The 18,841-nt window shown below is 38.6% G+C and overlaps 1 protein-coding gene across 2 annotated transcripts; it reads right to left on the bottom strand.

The window, feature by feature from the left end:
- Positions 1-3,619: 3,619 nt before the first annotated feature.
- On the bottom strand, positions 3,620-18,222 carry LOC306755868 (uncharacterized protein). Of its 2 annotated transcripts, none has more exons than XM_079240430.1 (2): positions 18,102-18,222; positions 3,620-6,056 (listed from the first exon to the last, which is right to left on the bottom strand). In XM_079240430.1, exon 2 carries the CDS (start codon positions 5,903-5,905, stop codon positions 3,971-3,973), a length of 1,935 nt encoding a protein of 644 aa, XP_079096556.1. In that variant the 5' UTR covers positions 5,906-6,056; positions 18,102-18,222; the 3' UTR covers positions 3,620-3,970. The 2 variants fall into 2 exon arrangements, with proteins under 2 accessions (XP_079096556.1, XP_079096557.1); XM_079240431.1 differs by lacking the exon at positions 18,102-18,222 and adding an exon at positions 17,000-17,026.
- Between the last annotated feature and the right edge of the window lie 619 nt (positions 18,223-18,841).

Genomic DNA, 18,841 nt, shown 5'->3' with positions numbered 1-18,841 from the left:
CCATTTAGGTCTCTGAAGGCGTAACCAGTACCTCTGATGTATAATGTTACTATGGAGCACAGTTGTGCAGAAGTTCTTCCTTGAGATTAGTGTCTCTCACTAACATTGTGTGGTAACCGTAAGATAAACTTTAGCAAATTGCCACCACTCAGTGTAAAAGCAGATTTCGTTAGTGCCAACTACTCGCGCATGAGGACATGGAAGCATAAAACCAGCTTGAGGCTATAAGATTGGCAAAATTTTACATTCTCTTTAGTTTGGAGTTTTTGAACTGTCAAACAGAATTATGAGTCTTTTCCTTTACCTGCCAGTGATTGAAAAAAAAAAATTCTTATCTTTCTAAGTATTGCAGGTGCCAGGAACAGAATGTTGTTCATCATATTCAGTATATGGTATTATTTCTAAGCCTTTGCTCATTGAACCACACTATATTACAGTTAAATGTAGAAATTAATTTCCACTGCATCACTTGTCAATGAGCTACCCTGTCAGTTACTCAGACTATATGTACTGGTGATGAAAAGCTGGTCGAGGATTAAAGAAAACAGGTATGACAATTTGTCAAGTGTAGTATTTTTTGTAACACATATATAATGAATGGTGATTGACCTTAAATGCCCAAAGACTGACACAAAGGAGCGCCAGAAAACAAGGGTCACAGGTGTGAATGGGTAACATTCTTTCATACAGAACATGGCACTCAAACATAAATGGTAAATTCCTTTGCAAAAATTATATAGCTGACACAAAATTTTAAAGTTCTTATCAGTTCACTTTACCATTAAGGAACTACTAGCTGTTACATACCATTGCATGTGATTAAAAATTCATTTACCAAAAATCTAAACCAGAAGAAATTTATAAGATGGCTGTCTTTCATTTGTAAATAAAAGCATGTTAAGCTTGAAAAATTGAGTTAATAGACCTTAACTAACACTAACAGTGAAACATATAAATCATAACTTACCTACAGGGTTTTGCTCAGTTGTTTCCAAACAGGTCTTACAACCAAGGCTTTTCTTAGGCTTCATCAGAATGAACCTTCAGCAACCACTTTGACAACTGGTGTTCCTCTTATGCAGCAATCTCATTCAAGATTTGATTGAAGCCTTCTTCTCCTGGGGTCAAATTCAAGTTGCTTTTATATGCAATTAGTGGGTCTACTCCCTGTGCATTGTAAACAACATGTAAAGGTTCTCAACTAGGTAAAATTCACACCAGTCAGCAATGACATTGTGAACACCTGCCTTGTTTTGAGATAGTTCTTCTCATGTGTTTAAAAATAGCTAGTCATGAGCTTTTACAAAGACACTTGGAGGTGTCCTGGCACTCTTTAAGCGCTGTGGGTTGCTACGTTTAGCATTAACAGACTGTAACGATGTGATTGGCAAATGAGCCAGGTCTATGAACCCAAACCCTGCTGAGAATCCTGCAGGCAGAGGCAAGCCTTTAGTTTGATGGGAGTACTATATCTCCAATTACACAAGATAGAGTAGGATCATGTGAAAAAAGGTGGGGTGAGGGTTGGTCAAAACACAGCAAGTGTGTTGGGATATGGTTGCACTTCTATCATACTGCAGTCTGCAAAGCCATAGATGTCTTTATTTAAAGGTTTGATTGAAATGTTTAAAGAAAGTGTGGGTAACTCTGATCCTCAAGAGCTGCAGTCCTGCAACTGTTGGGAGTTTCCTGCCCTGCTGCAACACACCTGACACACAGTCTTAATTAGCAGACCGGAGCTTCACATCAAACTCTGCACACGTCTGCCAATTACCCATGAATTTGAAACAGGCGTGTTGCAACAGGAAATTCACGCTTGCAGGACTGCGGCTCTTGAAGATCAGTTAACCACCCTTGGTTTAAAGTATTGTAAAAATGCACAATACAAATGTCGTTAGGCCGCAGGATAAATGGAACACTTTAGAAGCACTGGTCAGCAAAAGTTCATAAGAAGGCAGTAACTGTCATTTTCCCCATCACGCGCCCTCAATCGACGGCTAATTTGGCATCTAGCTTGCATGCTATCTGACCTGTTAGCGCTATCCAACCAGTAAAATATGATCTATAATGACTCCTGTTTAGTCCGTTTTTCTCTTTTTGCATTTCTTTTGCTGAATCAGAGACGTTGCATGTTCAAAACAGCCAGTTCCTAATTATACCAGGAAGTGAAACATCCCAGATGTAAATGTTCTATAGTGCGGTTTCTCAGTCTTGGAATGCTGCTGGGTAGCAGCAGCTCTAGAAATGCACATCATAGAGATCACTGTCATCAAACAAGTCTGAGACGCGGATTTTCAATGTCAGAAAGTTACGTAATGCGTCTTTTGCGTAATGCTCCTATGGTAATGCCTTTAAAAATGCCAAGATGTAAGCTCAGGTCCTCAAGGGCCACTGTCAAGCAGATTTATGATGTTCGTTACTCCAACACACCTGATTAAAAACTTATGGCCACCCTTAAAGGTTGTTGTCAAGTTCAGCCTCATCATATTGACCAATTAATCTGATTCTGGTGTGCAGCAATAGGAAACATTCAAAACCTGCAGGACAGCAGCTCTTAAGGAGTGAATGGATTGAATCCCCTTAATGAGGTTTGAGAAAATTTGCAGATCACATTAACCTTTAATTGAAAAATTCACAAGGAAAAATGTCCTAAGAAAAAACAAACCCAAAACTACATCTGTTGTATTTAAAGTAATCCTTTGTCAATAACAGCACACTCACTCTTTATTTGGTGTAGGAACCCAAAATGTTTGTCAAGCTTGTGAAATGATAATTAGGATGAGATTTCATAAAGCCTGAGGTTTTAGCTTGATAAGTTACTATGGTGACTAGCAGCTTCATTAACAGCCCAATTCTCTAAGGCCTAAGAGCTTGATTCTAATGCTGAATATTTCTGTGGCCAAGATGAAGCTTAAGCTGGATTTATACTTGCACAGCATCTGCGTCCAGTAAGACTGACACAGATAAAATGTGCTCTTGCACTCGAGTGAATGGTTATGCTGTTTGTTCTCCATCTTCACCACACAAACTTGGTGTGAGGCTCCATGTAAACATAATCACAAACCAAAGCTTGCTTTATACGTGTGGACACTTCTCCCAGATGGCATGGACCCTTGCTTGCGGCACGACTATGTGTGAGTACTCCTGTGACTGGTCGGTTTGTCATCATGCGTTTCCAGATTTCTTGAGTTTCTTGCCGAGTTTGTGTAATAAAGACGAAAGACTAACTGAAACACGACAACGTAACCACACACTTGAGTGCGAGAACACATTTTACCAGTGTCAGCTGCATCGGCTAAACCATACACAAGGCGCCTCACAAGTATAAATACTGCTGAACTGGGCTAAAATGTTAACATACAAAAAGAAAACAGTCAAGTTATATTGTAAAGTTACATTCAAGACTAAACAAGAGGAACAGATGCTACTTTGCAACTTCAGTCGGTTACACAAAAACAGAGAAAACTCCTTTGACATTTTGTGAATTCTTAAATGCTTTAAGAATTAAAGCATTTATTTGTAAATACGTTTATCCACTAAACTATATGAAAGGATAAAAATATACACTTTGGGTTTAGTCTTAGTAGGCAACACAAAAACGACAAAAATTACACCAAAATTGAAAAAACGAAATTTATCTACAGTTTTTAATGGCACAATCTGATAGGTGACAATGCTAGTTTCAAAATGATTATATGTATACAATAAAAAAAAGACTCAAGTTACATATCTGGAAGAAAAACATGTAAAATTCAGCACAATGATTTACAGCAAGATGTTAATTACTTAAAATACAATGAAAAGTATATTTACCCTCGCAAGCCAGTCGATAGGGCCTCCAACTCAAATGCAACCACAATTTGCAGGATAATATTGGAATTACCTTTTCATGTTATCCGTGAACATCCATATCCATACAAAAGCCATTTGTATAATCTCCATCCATGTCTTATTTCCTGGTTCTCAATAGTTAGTCATTGTTTTCTGAGCCATGAGAAGACTGATGCTGAAGAAATGTGTCCAAGCATGAGAAAGTCTCAGTGCACTCAGTGCATTCATAAAGAACCTCAGAAGACTTTCCTTTCTCATTTTGTTTATGGTCCATGTACTCGTCCTTAACATCCCCTGCATTACTCTTTTGAAGGGCCTGGTCTGTACTTGTAGCAGTGGCATGCAAGGATCGTCCATTATTATCATAATCATCTGCTTTCTCAGTGCTTGGATGATTTTGAAGATGAAGCTCAAGGGATGAGGAGTTCTTAAACTGAGCTGGGCATCTGGAACACTTAAATGGGTCTTTCTTGTGATATCGCAAATGTCTTTGGTACACACACAGCAACCCAAATCGCTTTCCACACTCCAGACACGCATAATTCACCCTGGCTGCTTTTGCTGACTGTTTCTCTTTTGGACTTTGATCCGCTGATGTCAGTTCACTGTCAGAAGAGCCCTTAGTGTTATCATCAGGAATGCTTGTGTTTTTCTGATCAACAGAATTTGAGGTAGGGCCATTTTGTGGAGCTGTATACAAGTGTTTCAGTGCTGGTTTCTTTTCCAGTTCAGTTTTGTGGTACATAGTTACATGTCTTCTCAAATCACAGCGTTGAGGAAAATGTCTGCCACAAAATACACAAGTGTGCATTGTACCCTTATGATATCTCATGTGCCGAGATAAACTGCTAGAATGATTGAAGACCCGATGACAGTGCTTGCAAGGATGAAGCTTTCCATTTGGATTGCTACCTCTTCTCCGCCTGTTTTTAGGTGGCACCCTTCGCTTAAATGCTTTTTGGGATTCTTGATTTAGCTCATCTATTTCTTCCTGAGTTTGATGTGTGAGGTGATGCTCCTTTAGAGCTGCTAACTTATCAAAACGATCTCCACATAAACCACATCTATATGGTGTGAAAGTGGGTTCAGTCTCAGTCTTAGTGCTTGTCTCCCTGGGGAGTTTACCCTCTCCATTTTTAATATTATAAGATACGCCATTACTGTGGCAGTTTATAAGTTGTGTGTCATCATGGATCTTGGAATTCACTTCAATTTCAATTTCGGATGTAAAGACAGAGTCAAGCTCTTGTCCCTTGCACTGATATAATGAATGTGTCTGGAAATCTGACATCCAGAAGAAGCTCAGTTTGCACTTTTTACAAGTATATGATTTCTCAAACTTTTTTTCCAGCTTATTCTCTGGTTTGTCTAAGGAGTGATTTTCTTTTTGATGAACATTTAGAGCATCCAATTTCAGGAATCTTTTACCACAATGACCACACCAATGAAATCTCTCAGGGATGTGGCTTTGGAGATGTTTCTTAAGGTCCTGTCTATCTTCAAAAATCTTACAGCACAACGTGCACTTGTAGCCTCTTTCAGTGTTTCGATATTGCTGGTGACGATGTAAACTTTGCAAGCTGTTAAATGATCTGTTACATATTTCACAACGGTAATGACCTTGCCGAGACTTGTCCAAAATTGAGTCAGATAGTCTTGGCCTGAACATGTCTTTGTAAGTTGAAGACTGTGACTTTGGAGTTGGAGACACTGGCTTGACATGAGATGAGAAGTGTGATGGTTGTGCTCCGGGAGTTACTGGTTTCACTGAGGAACATGAAGAATTTAAAGAGTGTGACTGAGCCAAACCATTCAAAACTGTCAGTGTGCCATTTTCTTGAAGGACATATTCCCGAGGTATTTCAAATCCATTGGATGAGCCATCAAAGGAAAACGACTCCAATGGTCCATGCATGGCCATGTGGGCCAAAACACTTGAGTACTGGCTGAACCCATCTCCACACTCTGTGCAGATGAAGGTACTTGATTCCCCACCTGATTGTGCTGAAGTGAAAGTATTCATGACTTTCTGCTTTTCCATAATGAAATGATTTTGTCCGTGTGCTGATGGCATCACTTTTAAGCCTGAACAAATGAATAAATCTCTATCCAGACACAGAAAATTTAGTCTCCATGTGACAACCAGTATGTTCACTCAACACACTGGGTTAAATCATGTCCAAGACGCATGTTTACTCCTTTGGCTTCCCATGTTGTATAAGAACCTGCAAGGAGATAACAAAACAAAAATTAGTCATCAAATTATGCCCAAGTTAGTTTTACAAGTAGGAAAAAACAACCCTTACATTTGGTGTTCTTTTTAAATAAAACCCCAAAGAAACCTTGATAAGGTTAGGTAATAGAAGCTGAAGCTTCATCATCGTGAGTGAAGACCTCGCTGAGTTTTTTCCTTAAGAAAACTGAATACCAAGCAAGTACTGCTAATTAAACAGTCATATCTTCTACTAATCATGAAATCAAGACAAAGATTAACTCCCTTTAAATCTTTGGCATTTTATGGTAATAGATATTGAAAGAGAGGTGCACAGGGCAATGATACTGTATTTTTTGTGAGCTGTTTTGGGTAAAACAGGTTACTAATTGAAAAGTCAGAGAACAAAACAGTGAAAAATGGCAGTGTCATATCTTTTTTTCTCTACAGTTTCTTACAAACCACAGTGATAAAGAAGCTGATCCTGCCCATATCAAAAGGATACTCTGTAGTGGAAAACAAAGCATGGAAGAAATACACTAAGCTGAACCAAACTACTGTAGCATATAAAGGGAATTCCCATGTTTACATTGGAGAATAGGTAACATGGGACAAGGGATAGGTAACCCCCAGTATGCGATAGACTGTCAACTGCATTTGCATTCAGATTCAAGTAATGCTACCTGACTTTCTGACCTTCAATTACCATGCTTCTGACCTGTTTTTATGGCAGACTTACATTTATGGTGTACAGACACAGAGAAAATTGTTGGTACCCTTCGGTCAACCAAAGAAAACTATGATCACAAATAACTTGAATCTGTTAAAAGTAATAATAAATTAAAAAAATCTATGAAGATTAACCAATGGAAGTCAGACATTGGTCTTCAACCATGCTTCAACAGAAATGTATCAAAAGTCAACTCATGAAACAGGCCTGGAAATAAAAAACAAAACAAAAAAAACCCCCAAAAAACAGTAGTACCCTTAACTTAATATTTTGTTGCAGAACCTTTTGAGTAAATCAATGCAATCATAAGTTTCCTGTCACTTTCAATGAGACTTCTGCACCTCTCAGCAGGTATTTTGGCCCACTCCCCATAAGCAAACTGCTCAATTTGTCTCAGGTTTGCTCTAAATTGTCTGCGACTGAGAAACTGCACATAACTTTACAGCAGCAATTTGCTTTACAACACTGAATCTCACACTAGCAAATGAATATTAACACAATGAACACACACTATCGTTGAAGGAATGCAAGAGTAAATTGTGAAAAGAAGCAAGGAACAGAAAGAAAGGGACAGATCAAGAGATAAGACAAGTGTTAACATCATCTTCTAGACATGGGTTGAAAAGATTGATTCACAAATTATGAATCAACTGTCATTTTAATTCCTAAAGATCAATCCGTAAATCCAAGATCAACTTGTGTAATACATTTTCTCCCGGTAAACCTTAACCTTATTGTCTCGTCATGGAATTCCCGCATGCGTGCTACGTGTGAAGACATCAAAATAATGAACATTATACAGTTGAGATGACAGGGCCAACCCACGATGACAGCTTTGTACAAATCATCAACCTTGTATCGTAAGCCAGTTTCAAACTCCCGAATATTGCTCGCCTGCTTGGGAGAGTGAGGAACATCACAAAGTTCTATCATCGCAGTATTACAGCCACCTCAGCATCCTTAAAGAAAAACAGAAGCTGCTGCAGCAAAAAGCACACAAGCTCACAATTGATGAACACGCCTGGCTTCCATAAAATGGGTCTAATAGCCAATGAAATTTTGCACAATGAGTATTCAGTTTTGAGTCAGGTGTGTTGGAACAGGGATACATTGGAAAACCTGCAGGATTGTGGCCCTTGAGGACCGGAACGGAACATACTGATCTAAAGTAAGTTATAATAAGCCTTGTGGGAAAAAAAATCCTTCCTAGTTCTTAATATTTCTCACCCACTCACTGTGTCTCTCTCTCTCTCTCTCTCTCACACACACACACCTCTTTACAAGATCTCTGGTTTCTCTCACAGCAAGATGATGCTGATGATGATGAAGTTGATGAGATTAAAGCCAAACCCCTTGCATCTATCCCCAAGCAATCTAGTGCCGTAAGAGTCTCTTCTTGGGGGAAGCCTACAGACCAGGAGAAAAATGAGTAAATAAAACTTGAGCATAAGGGGCAGAAGGTGAGATCAAAAGGTACAAGGCAGGGAGACCTGCAGGACTGCAGGACAAACCTCTGGTCTGGTGGAGGGAGAATGAAAAGGAGTAGCCTCTTGGGTTGCTTGGCAAAACAATATTTTTAAGGCCCCTGGGACTAATGTTGCATCTAAGATGGTGTTATCAACTGCAGGTGATATCAATAAAGCAAAAAGAAGTCTTTCTTGAGGACATGTCACTGAGCTACTTTTCTTGCCGAAGAATCTTCCAATTCCCAAGTGATGGTAGTTGTCAAAAGTGTTTACACAGTCTTTTGTTGAGTTTAATTTCCAGAGTATTTTTGCTTGCACTTTAATAGGCACGGCCTTTCTATTCACAGTTTAAGTTTAAAATACCTGCTAACATGTTTGCCCTTTAATGGAAATTGAATGTCTTACAATTAGAGTACTTAAAGATTTTAAACAAGACTGTGAGGTAATTATGTTTGCATATTGAAAACATGTACATGTTAACATGTAAGATTGTAGCTCAATTTCACTTAGCAAGCCAATACCACCAAGACAACACAGTGCATACAACACAATTTAAAATAACAGTCAATAAAAAAATTATCATGGTGGATGGTGCTGAAACAACCGCCTCAACTTAAACACAAAATAGATGTTTATGGATTTTAGGACGAACAGGAGTAAGCAGAGCAGACTCACTGAGATCCTTCAATGTCTATGTGGTAAGTGCAGTCTTCTGTTGGGGCAGTTTCAGAGTCAGAGACTAAATACCATTTTATGCTGCCTTACATAAGTAAGTGAGGATGTCCGGTGCGAATTTTGTCATCTGTTGCATTGTCATAGGCCTGTGATATACTTGCTGCTGGCAAAACGTGTGCGTAGGTATCTTCGGGTCTAAGCAATCTCAGCATACATCTGGCATGTCGGCTACTCATGTTAACACAAGGAAATGTGTCGCTTGCAAAGGGTGCAGTGTTGACTTGAATGCTAGAGACACTCAACCAAACAAGAACATGAACACGAGATCGGTGGAAAACACAAAAGTGAAGAGTTTTGAAGAGTGCCCTTTTGGACCTTGTTCACAACTGCTAGTATTTTTTTTTTAAGTTCCCCCGTTGTACAGTGACACCAGTGCCTAACAGTTAGCAACAGGTTGGTAAATTGTTGTTTACCAAAATGCCACAGAAGTATAATGTTACCAGTGGAATGACCTTTTCAATTGTACAGAGTCCTCGTGTGATGTACTGCCACCAAGTGGTGACCTCCAGTACTGAATATTTTGGGTGCATCATGTTTGCGTTGTTTGCATTAAGTTGACGTAGCTGAATGAACCGTGGATGCAAGTGTACACAGCCAATGTATCCCAGCCTATACTTTCCCCTAGTCTTTATGTTGACATTTTTTTATAAAGTCAGTTCATCCACGAGACAACAGGTGTCACAACTCCTGTTCCAGTAGAAAATGCCACTGAAGAAAAAGATAAAAGCTATTGCTGGTCAATTGTATTTTCTGGTTCCATTACAGCTCCACTCCTTCCTGACTGAGTAATAAATAGAGATGCAAAATATTTATCGAACCAATAAAATATCGGCCAATTTGGGGGATTTTAAAAAAAAAATCTGTCTCCATCCATCCATCCATCTTCTGCCACTTATCCGGGGTCGGGTCGCGGGGGCAGCAGCCTAAGCAGGGAAGCCCAGACTTCCCTCTCCCCAGCCACATTTGCCAATTCTGCGGGTGGGGGGATCCCGAGGCGTTCCCAGGCCAGCCGAGAGATATAATCTGTCTGATAGGTATATATTTCTAATAAAATGACCATCCATCCATTTTCTGCTGCTTATTTGGGGTCGTGTCATGGGGGCAGCAGCCTAAACAAGGACGCCCAGACTTCCATCTCCCCGCCCACATTTGCCAATTCTGTGACCGGGGGTGGGGGAGGATCTCCCCCCACCCCCTGAAACTCATTTCAGCCCCCTGTATACGAGATCTCGTTCTTTTGGTCATGACCCACAGCTCATAACCATAGGTGAGGGTAGGAACATAGACTGACTGATAAATTGAGAGCTTTGCCTTGCCAGCGAGAGCTGAAGGTCACGGCTAAATGAAGCCAACAGGGACACAACATCTGCAAAAAGCAGAGACCCAATCCTGAGGTCACTAAACCAGATCTCAACACCTTGGCTGCACCTAGAAATTCTGTACATAAAAGTTATGAACAGAACTGGTGATAAAGAGCAGCCTTGGTGGAGTCCAACCCTCACTGGAAATGAGTCCGACTTACTGCCAGCAATGCGAACCAAGCTCTGACACCTTTCGTACAGGGACCGAACAGCTCATACAAGGGAGTCCTGTACCCCATACTCCTAGAATACCACTCACAGGAGTCCCTGGGGGACATGGCCGAACGCCTTCTCCAAGTTCACAAAGCACATGTAGACTGGTTGGGCAAACTCCAATGCCCCCTCCAGGACCCCAAAGAGCTGGTCCAGTGTTCTACAATCAGGACGAAAACCAAACTGCTCCTCCTCAATCCGAGATTCGACTATCCGACGGACCCTCCTCTCCAGGACCCCTGAATAGACCTTACTGGAGAGGCTGATTCCCCTGTAATTGGAACACACACTCCGGTCCCCGTTCTTAAAAAGGGAGACCACCACCCCAGTCTGCCAGTCCAGAGGCACTGTCCCCGATGTCCACGCAATGCTGCAGAGACGTGTGAGCCAGGACAGTCTCACAGCATCCAGAGCCTTAAGGAACTCCGAGCAGATCTCATCCACCCCCGGGACCTTGCCCTCAAGGAGCCTTTTAATCCTTTATGAGGCAAGAGACTATTTTTGATCACTTTGTTTTCTTTCATTTTCAGCATAAACCAAATTAAAAAAAAAATAACACAATGAAGGTCTTGGTACATACCAGAAGGACAATTTTAGGTTAAAATATCTAATTTCAAGGTATTTCATTGAGTGCCCTATAAAGGGTTAACCACCTCAGCGACTTCAACCCCAGAGATAAAAGAGTCCACCCCCTTTTTGTGTTTTTCCAGAAAAAACAAATAATAATTGTGATTACTCGGGTAACTCGAGTAATTCGAGTACAAAAATTGATCAAGGCAATTATCTGCCTTTAGGTGCCGTTTAATTAATATCACGTGGTGATATATTTTAATTTATGCATCATCGCGGCATTCTCAGACTACAGCGCTGTTCGGAGGGACTACATCATTGTTTCAGTAAACATAAAATATTTAAACATTTATAAAATATATAAAAACAGAATCTGTACGGTATGTCTGTACAGTGTGACTGTTTACCCAGACTGTTGATGGAAATTTCTAACAGCAGCGGCGAGCAGTTTGCTTTGCTGTCTGAAGCTTCTTGTTGCTTTGGTCTACTCTAATGGCAGAGAATGAAGACGAGGGTAGGAAAAGTTCGAAAAAGTGTGGGAGCCATTTCACACTCAAAAGGGCAGAAAATGTAGTGCTGTGTGTGTGCTGTAAAGCACGTCGTCAATGTTGCAGCACCTGAAACAAAAACACCCCAACTTCACCGCTCCAGGCGGAGATTCAGCTTTCCTATTTATATCAACAACAGCAGCGCCTGTTATAATTTACAGTGTTATAACCTGTGACATTAATCAGCAGTGACAAGGCATTGCAAGGTGTTGGCTGCTCACTCACGTGAACAGTATTGTAATCCATCCCTCATGTCTCTCCCAGGCAGAGTCAAATCGCATGTTTTAGGTAGCGTGTGACAGCAGACAGCAAACTTTTATTCTGTATTAAACATACACACTTAACAGGCGTGTCATCCACGAAGACATTGGCAAGTTCTTAGATACTTTGGACATGTTTACAAGTCATTCCTTCTTTCTACGCGATTTTTCTTTTAAATCTTTTAAAAGGCAGAAATTCGCGATCGGTTGAGAATTTTTTCTCCACACATTGAGTGCGTGCACAAACACGCTGGCTGCACCAAAGTGGCACCTTTTCCTCATGCATTAGGTACTAACACCACATGATGTAAAAACCAAAGTACAAATGTAAATTTATAGATTTCCTTTGTATTTGTTTTACAAATAATAAAAAATATAATTGTTAGAGTACTCGATTACTTGTAGAAATAATCAACAGAGTACCCGGTTCCAAAAGTACTCAATAGTTGGAGCTCTACAATATTGGTCAAAATAATCAGGATTTTTATTTTGGTCATAATTGTGCAGCCCTAATGAGGTTCCATCGTTTACACCGCAGTAAGGTGCTTTACCGCAATATTTTACATCAAGATGTGCTTTACGGCAACCCCGCTGCAATATATAAACAAATATGGAGAAAGACGGTAGAAAGCGCCTTTCAGAGCAGGGTAATTCACTAAAAGATGACGAGTCAACCAAAACTGATGAGCTTGTTCCTAAAAGAGGGGAAATTTCTGTCGCATGGATACGGTTTGGATATAAAAAGGCAGACGCGGAACTGACAACAGACTAGCTCACAGTTCCAAAAACGGACTCCGACACAACTAACTCATTATATAACCTGCGCAAGAATCGGCATAAAGAATACAGAACAGAGTCAATGAGGAAAAGCCACAAAAGCAGCAACAAGTGGTGGCGAAAGCACCCATAATAAACTCCAGATGCAAACGCTGCAATAGGCATTTACCCGTGAAACGTCATACAGTCATAGTTCCCGCAGATGGAAGGAGATCCCTGCTGCCATTGCCAAGCAGTTATGGGGATATAAAATGAGCTATATCGGAATGTGAGAGTTTGGTCATATCGCCCAGCCCTACAGCACATGCAATCGATTTTGAGTTACCTGCTTTTCTGACTCCATACCAGTGGACTTTAATTGAAAACATGCTGACTATTCTTGACCCCTGTGAAGAACTGACAAAAGACATTATCTCAGTTATCACCACTGCAGCTTATGTCATTTCCTTCATCAAAGCCTTAAAACGCCTGTTAAATAGAACTGTCCCAACAGATCATAGGGTTAAAATTGCAAAGGGCACCCTACTGCAAGCCACAGAGCAGCATTTCAGTCACAATCTTAGACTCTAGATATAAATACTGCTATTTTGACCAAGAAACAAAACGGGACGCAACAGCAGTGCTGCAGGAATGTTGAAGAGCCACAAGTAGGACTGTGCAGTAAAATATTGTTTGTAATTTGTTACAAATTGTTTAAAATGTGTTCACCTGATGCTTGTTTGCCTATAGGATAAAAAAAATTCAATTAATGTGACTTATTAAATAATTTATGACAGAAAGATTTGTGAAAAACTGTGAAGCATCATTCCCCATGATGGTAATGAATTATTATTACTTAAAGAATCTATGAAGGAGGATTTCTTGTCAACAAAATGTGCAGTCTGCATAAATCCTCAAACAGCCTGATTTCATTTCTTAAGGTGGAATTTAACCTCAGAAATAGAGTTTTTGCCTGTCAAAGTGATTATAGCTCATATATGGCTTAATAAAATAACTATTTTAATTTACATGGCTGCAGTTCACATAAGAAAATCATATTATACAGTTTTAGGCCAACTACTTGCTTATATCATCTCCCATATTTTTTAAGATGGAATCTCACCTCAAATGGAGTCTTCAGTAGCATTTAGTGTTAATTTGGTGATAGATTTATGGTTAAAAATTAGGCTAAACTGGTGTTTATCATAATTTTTAACGTTACCATGACAAATGCCAGGAATTATTGGGATAAATTTTTTAGACCTTAAAGCCCATTCCTAGCCACAACAGAATAAAACCAAGAGAATGTTTCCCTGAAAAAGTCCAAAGAACTAAACCAAAACCAAACAGATCAGCAGGTAATTTTTGGTTTGCTTAAATAAAGCTTTGACTGTCTTTGATAAAATATTCCAAAACATAGTAATGTTAATATATGACTTTGTTTTTGTTTTACTATATTAGAGCCAAGTGTATCTCACAGAGCCCACAATTCCTCGGTCTGAGAGCCCCATGGAGTACTGAATATAAACAAAACCTGGTTCCCAGACCTTGCCTTACTTGCACGAATACCTGTCCTCTCCTAGCACCAACATAGACAGTGAACGTCTTTTTGGCTGCTGCAAATGTGATTGATCAAAAAAAACAACAAAAAACTTGGATATGAGAAGGTAGAGATGCTTCTTTTTGTAAGAAAAATCTCCCACTGATGCCCTCATATAGAAAATAGTAAAGACAATGTTGACATTAGAGTGACAGGTTAAATAGTTTGGTGGAGGAGTTAAATGTTAAGTACAAAGTCAAAATCATTTAAGTTTTTTTTTATGTTAAAAATCTAAGATGCCTAATGCAACCAAAGCATTTCTCCTTTGGTTTGAAGAATTCAAGTAACTTTTGAGGATGCACTTTTTTTTTTATTCATTTGATTACATTTTTAAATTGAGGCTTACACAGTGTGTCAGTACATTTAATTTCATTTTTGGGGAAAAAAAACACAAAACAAAAGAGAGAGAGAGAGAGAGAGAGAGAGAGAGAGAGAGAGAGAGAGAGAGAGAGAGACTCTTAGGAGTTTGACTATATAAAAAAAATTATTAATAAGAGGCTTTGTAATGAAATAATTTCAATTAACTGCATTTTAAATGCAGTAAAGCAAAATGTTTTTCATTTAAATGGTTTTTATGGGATGATTAAATCAAATAACAGAAAAAGATATTAATACTGTAAACTCAAGCTCTATTAATGTCTAGAAAATGCATTTAATTTTAAAAATAAAAAATAGAAAACATTCGATTTCATATACTTAACAGCTGCAGCTCCAATAGTTCTCTTATCAAGAGTCTACAACAAGTTCCAGTTATTCTAACATTATAAATGATTCATCCATAATAATAGACATTAATATCTGACAGTAAACCAGGGCAGGATCAGTTGCAACTTCAGTCTGATCACCTCTTGCTCTAACAGCAGAGTGGAACTGCATGAGGACCAATCTACCTGTGTATTCTTTAGGACAAGGGAGGGGGGAGAGAAGGGGTTGTTGCTTATGGAGAAGAGACAACTACATATTCTTTTAATGCTACTCACCAAAAGTCTGCCATACCACCAGACAAAGGTGCTAGTCCTGTTGATGCTCGGTTTGTCTTTGAATCTACTCACTGAAGGGTCTGAAATATCAAATATAGCACCAATGTAGCTAAGATAAGTAGCAGAGGTACCATGCGCATCAGAGTAATAGGTGTACCAGGAAATTGTGCTGTGACAAAGGCTCAGCGATTAAAATGCACTATTTGTTTTAACATGTTATAGTTTCCATAATTAATCAATCGTAATTATAAACTACACCTTAACAGGGGTGGGGACTTTAGTGAATTAATTACGATAAATTAATTACAGAAACAATAAGGTGTTAAAAAAATAATGCAATTTGCATTTACCTTTTTTTCTCACAAAAGTTATTTACACGACTTTAAAATGCTGATACAGTGGTTCTCCTTACTGCCCTGCCTACCAGCTCAAGTTATGTTATTTTGATCTGGTTTAACAACAAGCCACAACATAATTCAAAGTCTCAGTCAAGAAGGTTTACACTGCAGTTTATACTGAGTTTTTCTTATTAGAACAGTCTGAAGTATGTCAGAGCTGCTTTGTTTCAAGCTCACATAGTTTTGCTGTGATGCAAACACACAAAGATCAATACACACACAAAGAGGTGAGTGGACTTCCGCCAGCACCGTGGAAAAAGTGTGTGGGGAGGAGGGAAAAAAAACAACAAAAAAAACCAAACAAACAAAAAAAAAAACCCACATGAAAATCAGTCACAAATAAAGAAGCATGTTTTTTTGTTTTTAACTCTACCAGGAAGTGTAACACTCACTCTTGAACAGTATTTTTCTCACTGCAGTAACGAGAACGCTGTCCACATCCCACAAAAGCGAAATATCAATTGTTACTTCTATAGTTATTTTTCTCAAACATAGGATTAAAGCTCTCCCAGAATCAATACCATCATTAGGTCTATCCATCAATATGGTTCCAAGAAATATGGTTTTCAAGAAAAAAAAAAGTATACAAAAACAGATTTTCAGTGTAAAAAAAAAACCAACTGTCTATTTAACATCTAAAAACGTTCAACTTTGAGTTTAGTATCTTTTTCAGCTTCACATAAAGAATTAAAAAAAAATTTCAGATCAAAATATCTTGAAACTAAAATGGATATTAAAACCACAGATCTTGCCAAGGTAGCAGATTTCTGTCCGGGAGTCCGTTACCAGTTACCTTCAACTGTTATGGACAAATTTTGATAACGTTTTCAGAAAATACCAGAAATGGAATAAGGAACAAGTAATTACATTATGAATTTGTAAAAGGCTTCTTTACTTTGGGGACATTGGGAAAATTTATCCATTAGTGCCAGTTACTGAACAGGGAATACCCACAGTCATTGGGAAAAAATTAAAAGATGAGATTGAGGAAGATGCTAATGGTAAACACATTAACAGCTAACTCAGACTGTGGGTAACCTGGTTTGGCACCATTCTTCAATAATTTCTTCTATATAATAGTCACCCATATGTTACATCTTGGCGTGTTGTGTTTTTTCCAGGGTCAATCATTCAACATAAGATGTGGCATCTGTCCTGATGGCGATAGATAGTGATATCAGCTTAAAGTTCGGACTGGGCAAGAAATGTAACTAATTAATTCAAATTTGCCATTTATTCTTTTGGGCTCAGCTGCCCCCTCAAAGGTTGGCAATAAATCTCAAAATTAGTACACATTTATATTTACGTCAATCTCTGTAAATAAGCATGACACACTTACAGTAACAGATGTGAAGCTCTTACCACAATCTTGTCCACTAGCTGGGATAAATGCATCTTTAAACTGGGTTATGAAAAAAAAGAAAAGAAATAAAACATAAAAAAAAACAACTAAATAAATACCTGCCAACAAATGCAACAAGAATGATCAGGAACTTTACATTACTGCATCATAAGTTACTTTTGACTAATTTAAAATGGACTAATTTTGACTGTGCTGAAAATAAAGAATGAAGAATAATCTGCAACTCTATTCATTTTCACTGTTTACATGACACAACCGTGTTCCTTAAAATACACCACTGTAGAATTAAAGGCACCATGAACACGTATGGTTCATTTTAATAAAATCTATACAAAGGAAAACCCCATCGATGAAACAATTACGTCAGTTTAGTGATGCATATAAATTACTATTACTACTACTACTACTACACTATACTGAGTTTTACTTTGCATCCAATCCAAGGAAACATAAAAACAAAAAACATGCAAGTTAGCATCATTAGCATGCATATTGTCCCAGCTGTCAGACACAAAAGCTTTACTATCAGCAATGCAAACTAGTTCCAATAATATCCTACGTTATATATGTGTGTGTGTGTGTGTGTGTGTGTGTAAAATCGTCAGTCAACTCAAAACCGGAGACAATGTCCAATTTTTTCTGAAGCTTTTCTGTCAGAGTAACTACTGTTTTCTTTGTTTTTAACGATCACAACAGGGACTTCATTTAAGGATTATAATACGCCATGAAAATGTTTTTAACTTCCACTGGAATGTAATCAAAGACCAAAATTACGCTTCCTGTACACATTAAAACCCTGACCAAACAACTGATTGCACCAACATGGGATTGCAATATTAAAACACATTACCTTTAGCGTAAATAAAGCGAGGCTCAACTGGTTCCAGTATGCCGGTAAATTGTTGAGCCTTTGCTGCCTTTCATTGTGAGCTATTATCGTGGTCACATTGGCTAAGGTTAGCTACTGTTAGCTAACGATGCAACGCCGTGGTGGGCATAATGTGGTTTTTTAACCCATCATTGCAAATGTTTATATGTCTGACAGATTAGTAGAACAGTCAGCTTAGTAAGGACTTACCATAAAAGTACAAAATATTTCCAAATACAGTGATTATTTATGTGCAGCACCCCTCAAATCTCACGAAAGGCCCACAGCTGCTGACTGCCACAGGCCGAGGTGTCTCCCTCCCTCTTTCGCCGCCGCCTCCTCTTCTTCTGCTGCTGCTTTCAATGTACTGTAGGGCGCAATACCGCCACCCATCTAACCGTGATTCAATACATTCATTTATTTGTTTTATTCACTTCGTCTAAAACAACAGATTGATTTTACAACATAGACCAAGGTAATTGCATTTTTATTTTCCCTCACCATATCGCTAATTCTGCTTAACTTAGAGCATTTTTCTTCCACCTAGTGGTTGCACGCAGCACAATGTAGCCTACTATCCGTAAAGATACCGGTACTACAGGGTGCCGTCCATTGTACATTATCCTAACCGCTTCGTCCAATCAAGGGTTGCGGGGAAGTTGGAGCCTATAACAGCAGTCTCTGGGCAAGAGGCGGGGTACACCCTGGACAGCTCGCCAGTCCATCGCAGACTACAGGGTGCCAAACAGTGAAAAGCTTCAACAGAACTTTTCATAATAATATTAATATTATTAATATCATTATTAATATTATTAATAATATTAATATTATTATTGATATTAATAATAATATTAATAATATTATTATTAATATTAATCTTCTTCTTATTTTTATTATTATTATTATTATTATTAATAATAATAATAATAATAATAAAACTGAGAAAAAAT

This window comes from Telmatherina bonti (genome assembly GCF_933228915.1).
Source record: "Telmatherina bonti genome assembly, chromosome: 5".
NCBI classification, from domain to species: domain Eukaryota; kingdom Metazoa; phylum Chordata; class Actinopteri; order Atheriniformes; family Telmatherinidae; genus Telmatherina; species Telmatherina bonti.
Note: the sequence above shows the minus strand (reverse complement) of the source record. Positions and strands in the feature narration are given on the sequence as shown.

Coding starts and splice junctions, on each gene's coding strand:
- LOC306755868 (XM_079240430.1), bottom strand. CDS start 5,905: ATGCCATCAGCACACGGACAAAATCATTTCATTATGGAAAAGCAGAAA.